At 44.3% G+C, this 13,456-nt stretch overlaps 1 protein-coding gene across 1 annotated transcript in view; it reads left to right on the top strand.

Annotated features, from left to right (window-relative positions):
• Nucleotides 1-13,456, top strand: part of MEDAG (mesenteric estrogen dependent adipogenesis) — a 161,150-nt gene that overhangs the window by 74,022 nt on the left and 73,672 nt on the right. The window contains exon 2 of the mRNA XM_086935141.1: nt 12,614-12,720. Coding sequence (XP_086791267.1) covers nt 12,614-12,720 — 107 coding nt within the window. The remainder of the gene's footprint in view (nt 1-12,613; nt 12,721-13,456) is intronic.

Genomic DNA, 13,456 nt, shown 5'->3' with positions numbered 1-13,456 from the left:
TCTTTCCAACTTGGATCGTTCGGGGCCTCGCATTATGCGGATCCTGCAAATCTTTGGAGAAACGTCGGGCTCTATATGAACCCTGGGAAGTCCACACTCTGGACTCTAGGGGGTCCGCAACCACTGGGTGAGTGGGCCGATGGGCTGCAGGTAACGGTTGACGGTGTGAAATATCTCGGGGTGTACCTCACGGAGGACACTTCTGTGGCCCTAGAGCGCAATAACACCCTGGTTTGGGACCGAACGCGAGAAGATATCAAGGCATGGGCCAGGATGCCGCTTTCCATTCAGGGTAGATCTGCCATTCGCAAGATGATTGCGCTCCCACGTCTATTGTATCAACTACAGAACCACCCGGTGTTGGGCCCGCACACTTGGTTTCGGCGCCTGAACGCGGCCTTGAGTGGTTTCTTGTGGGAAGGAGGCGCGGTACGAGTTGCGTTGCGGACTTGCTTCCGCTCCACTTACACGGGGGTCGCGCCACGTCTGACGTACTGTCATATTATCAAGCATCACACCTCCTGGTACTAAATGACTGGTGGTACGCGGACAGGGGGGATCCTGCATACGCAGGTGGAGCGCTACCTCATGGGCTCTGCCTCCCTACATACGCTGCTGTACTCGGCGCCCCTTCGGAGATCGCTGCCGTCCATCACGCGAGTGGTTTTCCAGATCTGGCGGCAGGCCCTGCGCAGGGTGGGTTGGTGGAATGTCCTGACCCTGGAGACTCCTTTGTGGCTGAATGGTAGACTGCCTCAACTGGCGGCCCTGGTGGGCTTTCGGCAATGGGACATGATAGGAATATCTACTCTGGGAGACGTCGTGTCTGGGGGGGCGCTCAAGTCTTTTGCCATGTTGCGGGAGGAGTTTGAAATGCCACATGCCCAATTCTACAAGTACCTCCAGTTCCGGCATGCCCTTACCCCATATATCCGAGAAGTGGAAGACATGCCAGAATTCAGTCCCTTTGAGGCCAAGGTCTTCATGGGTGAATTGCCGGACAAAAAGATCTCCCACACATACCAGACTCTGGTGCGCCATAGTGCTTCGGACCTCAGTACCCAATGGGAGCGGGATGTTGGGGAGCTTGATGAGGAAGATTGGGTGGAGGCCCTGGAAGGACCTAGGGGAGTGGCCGTCTCTACACGCTTGCGACTGATACAATTCAGGTACCTTCACCGTACATATTACACTAGACAGCGCTTGTGGAGGGCGGGTTTGATTGCATCCCCGACTTGTCTTAGGTGCAACTCAGAGGTGGGAATGCTGCTGCATACAGTGTGGGGCTGTGGGGCTCTTCAGAGGGTTTGGGACAGAGTGTTTCAGTGTTTGAGTGAGGTACTGGCCTGGGAGCTGCAGAGAGACCCCAAACTGGCTCTCCTTCATGTTCTGGCTGGAGTTGGGGGCAACAGATACAAGCGTCATTTACTACTGTTGGGGCTGACCTTGGCCAAGATGGACATAGCGAGATCCTGGAAGGCGCCTCGCGCTCCTTCCTTCATAGCTTGGCAGAATGGGATGGATTTTTGCATGGGTCTGGAACAGCCTGTCTATGTCGCACGGGGGTGCCCTATCAAGCACTATAAAATTTGGAAGAGGTGGCCGGACTATCTGGGCCTGGACCTGGACCCACCCTTAGAGAAGGAGGCTGTACAGTTTATCTGACGGTCTTACGACCTTTGTAATGGCGAACAATGTGAGGTGCTTGGCACGATACGGACGGAGTAGGCAGCAGCACGTATGGGGGGGGGAGTTGAGGGTGGGCGGACAAGGGCGGGGGGGTTTCTTGTACAACTGGACACTTCTTTGTTTGAATTTTTCTCCTGATTAACCGCCTATGAAAATGTTTGCATGCTGAATTATTGATCATTTGCTCTAGTGATTGTCTCTGGTGCTCAGAGATTTACTTGATGTATTTCTGTCATGCAACTGATAAAATCTGTTAAAAAAAAAAAATACCAGGTCCGGATGGATACACAGCCAAATTCTACAAACACTTCCTCCCCCATATTAGAAACACCCTGAAAGAGGTTTTTGCACACTGTATCAGAGCAGGGAAGATGACAAACTCAATGGCAGAGGCCAACATCATAGTCATCCCCAAAGAAGGCAAAGACACGCAATTTCCGCAGAACTACAGACCCATCTCGCTAATTAATGTAGACTGCAAAATATACACAAAAATACTAGCGGGTCGACTCAACGCGCAACTCCCAAACCTCATACACAAAACGCAAGTGGGCTACCTTAAAAACAGACTATCCCAAGACAATACAAGACTCCTCTGCCATATAATTAACTGTGCCTCCTCCAACACCTAACCAGCGGTGATGATCGCGCTAGACACAGAAAAGGCCTTTGACAGAGTTTCATGGCCCTTCCTGGACCAGTGTATGCAGAAGTTCGGCCTAGGCAAGAAGTATAGGTCAATGGTGATGGCTCTGTACAAGGCGTCCAAAGCTCAAATCGTAGTAAATGGTGGCACATCAGAGGCCCGATCTCTGGAAAGAGGAACCAGACAAGGTTGCCCACTATCCCTGGCCCTGTTCCTACTGACCCTAGAACCCCTACTGACCATGATCAGGAATAACACCGAGATCAAGGGGGTGGAGGTCAATGGGAACACAGTCAAACTAGCAGCTTATGCCGATGACATACTCATTGTGACAGAGAACCCCAAACCCTCAATAGAAGCACTAACGCACACCATCGATGTTTATGCCAATGCAGCAGGGTACAAGCTTAACAGAAGCAAGTCCGAATGTAAGCCTCTCAACGTTCACACCACCAGGGAGGTTTTAGGAATCTCCGGCCTACTCTGACAGAAAAGGCACTGAAATACCTGGGTATCTAATTTGACAGGGACCTCAGGTCAACACTGGAGCACAACGAAAAATCAATACTAAACAAAATAAAAGACAGACTTGACACGTGGTCCTCCAAGTACGTCAGTTGGTGGGGCAGAGTAGAAACCATTAAAATTATGCTAACTCCAATGGACAACTACCTACTGAATATGCTGCCACTGATAGTCACGGAAGAATTCCACAGAAAACTGAACACAATGATAAACTCGTTCCTCTGGAGGGGTAAAAAAGCTAGGATCAGCCTCCTGAAACTCAGGCTCAGCAAGGACCTAGGGAGGCTTAACGTCACAAACTTTAGGACTTTCCAAACAGTCTGTCAGGCCAGACAAGGCATATACTGGCTCACGCAAGAACAGGGTTACACACCTGCCTTGCTGGAGCTAGTGAAAGCTCTGATGGGAGGCATAAACCCTGCGGCCCTCCTCACGGCTAACAAACATCCGGCAGCCACCAACACAATCCTCAAAAACACCAAAAAGGCCCTCCTGCAAGTAGACAAAAGAAGGGAGAAAAGTATTAAAAACACAAAAGAAGAATTTATTTATTTATTTATTTATTTATTACTGTCATTTATTGAGCGCGAACGAATACCCGTAGGCGTCTCGGCGCTAGACTAATCAGATGTCTATCCCCAGATATTAAAAACTAAGGCAGATCGCTGGGCCGTGTCACTGGTTAAACAGCCAGGTTTTTAGTCTCTTCCGAAACTGCAAAAGTGAGGGTCTGGCTCTGATGTTTTGTGGCAGGGTGTTCTATATCTTAGGAGCCTCGACTAAGAAGCGGCGGTCGGCCCAAGAGACTGTTTTAGAACGTGGAACCACTAATTGGTTGAGAGTTGTGGATCGGAGCTGTCTGACCTGTTTATAGGGAATAAGCTGGTCCTTAAGGGGGCGTGGTCCTTGATCGTGAAGTGCCTTATTTGGTTCAACACAAAAATACATACAAGAACAGCGTACTTAATATAACCCCCTGGCTCCAACGAGGTATTCACACCCCATCCCAACTAGAGGAACGAGGGTCCCCTGCCACCTTCTCCAATCTACAAAAGGCATGACCTCCCTGACATAGAACTATATAACTTCCTCAAAATCAAAGCGGCCATCACAGAGCAAAACTAAGCAAAGAGGTGCCAACAATACACCAATACATGTCAAATCTCAACAAATTTGGACACCAAACATCACACCTCTACAAACTACTTGGGGAAAAAAAAAAAAATTGAACAGGAAAGTCATGGATCGCTGGTAGACACTAAACGAGGGGCGACTTAGCGAGAAAGAAAAGGCCCTCCTCTGGGACTCGGCTAGCAAGCACAAAGTCACCTCAACACTAGCGCAAACAAAATTCTGATTCCAACACAGGGCGCACTGGACCCCGGCACGCCTAGCAGTGGTCAGTCTAACTGACAACGACTTATGCTGGAATTGTCAGAAACAGAGAGGGGACCTAGAACACATGATAGTCCATTGCCCTAAAGTTAAACATTTCTGGGGGAAAATAACAGACTTCATCCACAATGTAACTGGGTACACTCTAAAAATAGATCTCCTCAGCATAGTGTACGCATTCACGGCACCGCAGATCTAATCTACCAATGACAGGAGCCTCATTGACCTGCTCCTCACGGCGGCAACGAAGACAATCCTGTCTAACTGGAAAGATACAGGGAGGGCCACTCTCAAAGTATGGTTCAACTGGGTCACCTTCCTAAGGGGAGCTGACAACATAACGAAAAACCAAACACCACAAGTTGGACGCAGCAATGAGATGTGGCTCTCCCTGGACAAATACCTTGCCTCACAAAAAATGCAGTGAATGCACCTCTCGTCCCTAGACAGACCCCGCCAAATCCTCCCCCACCCCCCGTAGCGCAACCCGTCTGCAAAGTATTGCTGGCCATACAACCTCTATTCACCGCACCTGTGTCTGTCCTTTTCTCTCTCTCCCTCTCATCTCACTCCTACTTACCCCTACACACTATCTCTTCCGACCGAAGGAGGCAGTGCATGTGACCGGTATGTAAAGACAAGGACTCATGCAGCCTATGTATAACCAGCTCACATTCGCCATAACAAGCCGGTATGCATGATTACCAATATGTATGTTTACACTTACCAATGTTGCCTTCGATCGGCTTACTCTGTACTGTTTTGTAAAAATTTCTTCTAATAAAAATCTTTTGAAATAAAAAAAAGAAACCTACGAATTCTTTTTTTCTCTCAGACATGATTTTAAGTAAGTAAGTGGTGCGACAGGATTTTCACTCATGTTTGTTCGTCACTGCATTCCTGATAATTAATTACCTGAAATTCTACATATTTTTGCCTTTAAAAAGCAGCAGACTGTGCATAATTGCTCTCTGTTGACGTCTTGCTCACCCCCTCCAGATACTCAAGAAGCCTGTATTAAAGAGTTCCAAAAGAACAGAGATTTGTTTCTTAATGATTGCAGCCTCTTGCTAACCCAACTGAGAGCAAATTGATGCACTGGTACTTTACTTATTTATAGGTAGGTCTGACCACAAATACAGTGGCTACACCATGGAGCCATTGATGAAAGCACATAACATGTAGATGTTGCCATCTATCCCCTACTATGTCTGTTTTTAGCTATGCTGCAGGCTGCTTCGTAGAAAAACTGCAGAACTCCACTTTGGTTGAAGTAAATTGTGTGGAATTAGGTCAGTTTTTACAGCTGAATTACTTTTCTTTTTTGCAGTTATTGTATAATTTGTCAGGTTCTTGATGATGTGTGGAACCGTTATATTTCTTGCATTGTTCCAGGTTGCATTGTTCCAGGTAGAGCGATACGCTCAGTGAAATGAAATGAAATGAAAAATTGCACTTACATAGCGCGTAACTACCCGGAGGCCTCGCAGCGCTTTTGACTGAATTACTGTGGCGGGCTTCAGGGTGAATCAACACGCTTTTGCGAACAGATGGGTTTTCAGATCCGGTTGTTGTTCTCTCGAAGGGATAGAGGGAGAGAGTTCCAAAGCTTGGCAGCGGTGTGGGAAAAGGAGCGACCGCCCCATCGGGCTTTGTTAATTTTAGTTGTGGTTGCTAGATAGAGTGTTTATGCCAAGTGCAAGTATGTGCAGGGAGTTTGTGACAATGGGTGGTGATTGTACGCTGTGTGTAGTGAGAGTATGAGAACTGGGAGAGTGGGATGCATTGTGGATGCCCTTGCTTTAACATGACAAGACCCAGGAAGTATGTGGACAGCATTCCAGTGGCTGCTGGGTGGATACCAACACTGAAGTGAAAGAGAGTGGAGTCAGGGTTCTCATAAGAAATTCAATGAGGGCCTTGCTCACATAGGGCTGTTGATTAGTTCTTCTGATCCCTGAGTGATGAAGAGAGTCACTGTAGTACTATAGAAAGGGAGGCTCTTGCTTGCACATGGGTGGTACAAAGCTCAAGACCTATCTGTGGGGTACTTTTGACATTTCTACAGATTATAAGCCTTTATTACACCTCCTAAATGGTAATGGTACAGGAAAAACCTTCAGCCAGATAGGTTAACATTATGTCTCACTTACATGAATACAATTTTGTGATAAAGTACATTCCTGGTGGCCGTAATGCTGGGGGGCTGTCTGCCTAGGTTACCTTTAAATCAGACCACTTAAGATGAAGTATTTGATGACATTGAATGTGTTGCAGCCATCGTTGAAGACATGTTTGGTTCTCTCGGATATTTCTCTTATGAGGACTGGCTTGATGCTATTAGAAAAGATGAAGTACTTCAATCTGCTAAAATATGGTTGTAACTGGCTGGCCCAAAGAACGGTCACTTTCCGCACCTTTAAAATCTTTTGCTCAAATTTCAGATTAATTATCCATAGTTAAGGACATACTCATGCAGGGTAATCTTTGTGTCTCGCTGCTTCCTTTGCGATTTAACATTTTTCAGGCTGCTCATGAGGGACATTTAGGAATTGGGGTACCTGCAGGAAGTTGAAGGAACATTTTTGGGGGATTGCCATGGACAAAGACGTGCCTCAGTGGATTAATACATGTCAAACCTGCATTGTCTCTATCAAGCATTGGAAAACCATCAAGACACCTTTACATAGTGTGGCAATTCCTGAAGAAGCTTGGGCGAAGATTGCGCTAGACTTTGCTGATTCCTTTGACCTGTTACCCAGTAACAAGAAGTATATGATGGTGTTGATAGACTATTCCTCCAAGTGGGTGGAGTTTGAGATCACCTCCTCTCCGAACGCCTTGTCTGTAATTCATTTCTTGTCCAGAATGTTTAATTCTGAGGGTTACCCTAAAGAATTGGTTACAGAAAGCAGCACACATTTTGTTTCATGTAAAATGAAGGATTTTCTTCTTAGTCATCATATAAAACATCTTAGAGCGGCATTGTATTCTCCTTCCTCAAATGGTCTTGTTGAAAGGAGGAATAGATTTGTGAGGGAGGGGATACAATCTGCCTTGGCTTGCAACATACCTGTTAATTTTTTACGAAAGAAAATCTGGTCATACGTACCTACTCCACATTCCACTACTAGAATGTCTCCTTTTAGATTACTTAGGAAAAGAAACCCTAAAGGAAATATGTGTCTGGATTGGTTAAAAGACATGAGAAATCAAAGTATTCCCTGTTTTGCTTGTTGTGATGAGCTGAAGAGGAGAGACAATGTTTTAGTTTAGCTAAATATACAGAAACAACATTTTGACCCAAAATCCACACAAATGTAAAACAGGATTTTATGGTGGGTGATTGGGTCATGGTCAAAAACCCCATCATGGTCAAGAAGGGTGCATTAAGATACTTATTACCTGTACAGGTATTGAAAAATGCTAAAGGATTGCTCTTTTTGGATAAGAAGGGGTTTTGGAATAGAAGGGCGATTGTTAAGCTGATACCTGAACAGGCAGTCCAGATTCTCTCAAGTAAAAGTTCTACTGAAGATGATACAGATAACTGTGCTCACTTCAGGTGTGAGGTATTGTCTGACAATGGGGGAGGTATTACTGACTCCAATGTAAGTAATTTGGCTGCTTCTCAAATGGCAGATTCAAATTCCCCTGTAGCAATTGAGGACCAAGGGGAGAGGAGAGTTCTTCCCAACAAGGATAGTTGGATGAAAATGCACGACGTGGAGGTTCCAGGTCTTCACGTAATTGTTCTTTGCCTACCAGGTATAGGGATTTTTATGTTTATAAAGTTCTCTACTGTGAAAAGAGAGACGATGTAGTGTTTTTATATATACAACTTGTAGTATTTATTTTATGTTTATATTTTGTGTATCACGCTACTTGTTCTGGAAGTATGTTCTCGTGGATGGCACCAGCCATATTAAACATGCGGCTCGTGTGACAGTTCCTTCTCAACGAAGGCGGAATGCAACTGCAGTCAGTTGCAGCTTGATCTCCGTGCATGTTGCTGCTTGACAAAAAAGCATTTAATTTGTATAGCCTCTTTTTGTACTTTATACCTGCATCACACTTCAGGCAGTAAGGGCACTGGAGTAAGACCCTGGAGGGCGCTTCCAAACTTTCTGATTGCATATAATGCCACAAGGTGACAAAGAGATTTCTCGATTGTGCGCTGTGGTCTACGATTGGCTGAACTTTCATGCAACGTCCTACCAACCTGTCGACTGTGTGTCCCCGCACCAGCATATGAGGTGATGATGCTGATGATTTGGATGTGTGGGGGGCACAGCTGGTCAGAAAACCAGGGCATCCTGGCACAAGCGTCATCATTTATGAAATAACTGCAATTATGTAGACATAAATGACTTCTCTGTTTTCGTTTGCACAGCATTCATTGTAAATGTTTCTCTTTATTAAAGATTGGTCTGGCATCAAAAAGTAGTCCTAGAATTAGAAATCTTTATACTACGCCACAGGGAGTGATTTTGACTTTGTAAAAATTGTGGTGGGCTCTTCCTCCGCGTGATATTTTGTAAAATATATAATTTCTAAAAAAAACACTTCTTTTTACTTAGCAATTTTCTATTGGCTGAGAATCAAAATGTAGAGGTCTCTGACTACATTTGGACGAACAGATGGGACAGTCACTGGATTTGGCTGTGAGAAAGTTCTGAAGTAACTTTGTCTGGCAGCTGGAGTGATATAACTCATCAAAATGGATTCTTGCATCACTTTGTTTCCCATGTGACGCATGACACAACTAAATTACGGGTTTTTACTGTTCATCTGGGATAGCAGCGTCATGTATACTTTATGAGCATTTTTCCACTGTAGGTGTCTTGGATAAATGTAACATTGCTTGCTGTAAAGATGCTTTTCTTTAGGAAAGCTCCAGTCCAATGAATAGGAAAGTCGTCTCTCCTCCATCAGCATTTCTTACGAAAGCTCTCTTTTAGCCACAATCCTTACAATTGGTAATGACAGCTAATTTGATTTGAAGGTACCACAAACCAGTAGTCGACTGTTCCAATCAGAAATATTCAAACACACCAGTAAGACAAGAGGGCTTGTTTCTAACCAGCCAACATGCTGTTATTACTAAAGGAAGGTAGCTACCAGTTTTACTCAACCCCTCATGTCAAACCCTGTGTGGGAAATAGTATTAAAATACCAATGGAACCCTAAGATAGAACTGGGTTATAGCAGTTAAACACTGCCATTAGTACATACAGCTGCTATTTGAGGCGAAAAAGGCATGCATTCCTAATGAGATTTTACATCAAATTCGTGGGAGTAAGTCATTGACTGCCCACTCATACACTGAGAGAGATGCTTTAAATTAATTTGCTAGCCGGTGTCTTTCTTCCATACCAGGAAATGCGCCTTCCGACCACCAAACGTTTCCTGGGGTCACATATTACCCATAGTCACTATTTTTGTTATGGGCATGCACACCCTTATTTTGTCTTACTTTTGTGTTCATTTCCACAATGGAGACAAATTCAGTGAAGCTACAAGTATCACAGGTTGACAGCTCCATTGTGATCTCTTAGATCTCTAAAGGTGAAATGCCACTTCTGGAGTAGATATCATGAGCTGACACAAAAATGCTCCTAATTGAGAGAACTATGTTGTGTTTCATTCAACGAAGCTGATACTATTGCTGTGCAGCCCACCTGCCATTAATGAGTTGTTGCCTATATTCCCTTACACCGTGAACAGTAATACTCGTGCTAAAACCACAGGATGGCAGACCATGCACTAACACTTGCATCAACATCTGCACTCGCACTAGTATATAAATGCATGTACCTGTTTGGCAACCTGTACTTCAACCAGTCCTCAGCGGATTTAGTTAGTTCTGCTACGCGAACTCTGCGAAGTACCGTAAAGACTGTGCTGTACTCTGCAGAGTTCTGCTAGCAGTAGAGTGCAGTAAATTGCACTGTTCATGCTGTTTTCGAGCTACGAGAGTTTGTCCCTCGCTGTAAAATTGTACAGCGCGAATAGCACCACTCTCAATGCAAGAGAATGCGGCTTCTTTCTGCCGCTCAAGTGGATGTTCTTCTTAGTGCTTAATTTGAGCCCAGTGTCCGTGCTCAGCACCGGCACTTAATTGTCAACACCAGGGCTTGTGACAGTCTGCCTCAAGGTGGCACTGTCTGGCTAATTTAGAGATGACCACAACAACAGTCAATTATTCATTCAATATACATTAAAAATTACTAGTACCTGCCACCCAAGCCATTCTTATAGCTTGGGGGTCCTGGAATAGTCTGAAATGTAGGAGTGTAATGGTTAGTAATTGTGCTGTTACTATCATTGGCACCATGGCTGGGGCAATCTGTGGTGCAATCGACAGGGGCCTCCTGACGAGAGCCCTGGCTTTTCTTTTGTTTTGACAAATTAAGCGCTGGCTCGAGCTGCAGCTTTGTCAATGCGAGTGGCATGTTTCTCAATGTGAGCAGTAGCGACCTGGCGTGATCGGCCGCATTGAGAAATCATGCTGGGAGGTGGTCTATCTTATGATTCTCCTCGCTCGCACGTTGGCTAGCCACAAGAGACGAAAAACTTCGCTCCGCACCGCTTTGCAGAGTTTTTCAGAAATCTGCATGTACGTGGAGTGGGCAAAACTCCACAAACTCCGCCGGCAGGACGGAATTCATCACCCACCCCTTACTTCCACCTGCTCTCGCACTGCAGATGCTCTTTTTTTTCTCTACGGGAAAGACAATACTCCTGCACCTAGAACAAATCTGCAGTGATTCTTTCTTCTTCCAATTTTGAAGTGGAGTTATGGCAGTCCTTAAATCTCTACTCATAATCAGGGTGGGAAGGTACCTGATTGGAGTTTGGGATTACCCACAAATATACATGTTTATGGTGTGTTCCCAAACTTCTAAGGCAGGCATTATCATGGAACACTTCCCAGTAGTTGAGTGGACTTTACTGTGCAGATTTATCCATACTCATGGCAGAGAAATCTGCAGTATCAGATCCGTTCACGCACACCAGGTATCGCGGTGTGTATTCCTGGCAAGCATACAGAGAGGTATTGTCAGCCATAAGCATTCTTTTATGCCAAAGGTACCTTTATGGCTCGAAATACCTTTGTAACAAGAGGCCATAATGGACTGCAATCAGTTAGAGGTTTTCATACACTTTTACTTCATGTGATTGAATATTGTACTATGCTTTATACACGCCATTAAAAGGATTTTACTGCCTTGTGACAATATCTTCGGATCAGATTTCTACTATAGATGGAGCAAGCTTATTTTAAAGCCTGAAAAAAGAAAAATCTGTGTAAACCATGTATAGGAAATCCATTCAAAGATCACAGTGTACGATTAGATTGTTGTGCGTCACAGGAATGATTAAATATGTGATGTTTTAGAACATTTCTACTTCTTGGGACCATTGTGTGAAGCTCCTGTTTCAAGGATAGTCTAATGAAATTGCACTTATTTCAAACACGAAATCAGTTTTAAACATCAGTTTTACTTCACCTAATCATATTGTATGTTTTTTGTTGCGAAAATTGGTTTCAGCAACTCTTTGAGGTGGACTTCAAGTGGCATTGTAAATGTGATAAAATCATTCAGTCGAAATGCCTTTGTAATTACTTGGCTACGAAACCCTGGAGTGAGGTTTCTTTTCCCAGTCAATAGTAGACAGGCTAGAGCAAAGATTTTTAATTCATAGTCTAAAAATGCGGTTGTTGTCCAGTAACTTCAGGAAGTCTACTGGTGTTGTTGACTTTGCGGAAACAAGTTTGAAGTCTTGCCATATCTTTTATGGTCAGTGAATATAGATTCTACATTAAAAAGGCCATCCAGTGAATAATGTCCTGACAGATCCAAAAAGAAAATTGGCACACCATTAAGCAACGTGACATTCTGGAATCATTCTTGTTGGTGATCATTCATGAAATGGGATTTGGTAAACAAAAATGGACTTTTCTCCTTTTTATCTTCTTTTCCGTCTTTTCTCTTTCGTTTATTTGTTCCCCTATTCTTTTCCCTTGATGGTGCTTTTATGATATGGATATTTAAAAGATACTATAAGCTTTAGGAACCTATTGCTAGGATCATTTCACAATGAATTATTCATTGTATTTTAACGAATTGAGTGTTGGAAGATTTAAAAAAAAATTGTTGTGCCTTCCGCACAACATGCTCTCTATGTTTGCAATACCTCAAACTTTTCTGAATTATAGAACATTGATTGCAATATTTTACATAAGCTATTTAAATTTCGGATTCACGCTGGTACATACATTAAATGTTTTTGTAATGACGCTGATCATTAAATGTGGTATGTGTGGTCATAAATGATGCATTTTCTCCATAGGAAAGTAGATCTCACAAGCCACTTGGATTACAAAGACTACAGAGAAACTCTTCTTTCCAAGCCAATGCTATTCCTAACAACTGCGAGACAGGAGTCCTCCACCAAAGGTGCGTCACTGGCTATTACTGCTTTGAGATATTCATAGTATAGTGCTTAATCCTACATTAGGTTCATTTAACCACAGTACTATGTCATTTGTAAAACACATTAAAATGTATATTCAGAGTACTTGTAGAGAGCGCAACTGACCCGGGATGTTATCCTGTGCTGAAAACAGGAGCTGCGTCGGCCAGGTATTCAATTTCTTGCAAAATTCCAAGAACTGAGGAGGCCTCTCTGATGTGCAGGGCAGGTCATTCTAGGCTTTGAGAGTGAGGTAGGAGAAGGCTCGGCTGCTGGCTCTAGTCCTGTGTGTTCGAGCAGAGGAGTCTGGTGGAAGTTGTTGCAATTGTTGAGGTTGGTGAGACCAATATTGTGTAGGGCTTTGTATGTTGATCCTAGTCGAACCACGCAGAAGAGGTTTGCAATGGCCGAGGTGACTTATTGGGTGCTGTCTGTTGAGAAAGAGCAGATCCAACGGAATATGGGTCTTTAAATGTCAGCTTTGTGGAGGCGTTGGATGAAGAAGTGGTGGGAAACTGTCTAAGGTAGTGGATAGGTCCAGCAAGATGAGGGCAGCGGTGTCCCGCCTGTACAGGATCAGTAGAATGTTGTCCGTGGCAGTGATAAGAGCGGGTGAGTGTTTTGCAAGGGCCTGAATCCGCGGGGCTGTGTCGAGGAGGTGATTGTGGTTTAGGTGGGTGTCTATTCATTTTTTCATAATTTTCTCTATGACTTATGACT

This window comes from Lissotriton vulgaris, chromosome 8 (genome assembly GCF_964263255.1).
Source record: "Lissotriton vulgaris chromosome 8, aLisVul1.2, whole genome shotgun sequence".
Classification (NCBI taxonomy): Eukaryota; Metazoa; Chordata; class Amphibia; order Caudata; family Salamandridae; genus Lissotriton; species Lissotriton vulgaris.
Note: the sequence above shows the minus strand (reverse complement) of the source record. Positions and strands in the feature narration are given on the sequence as shown.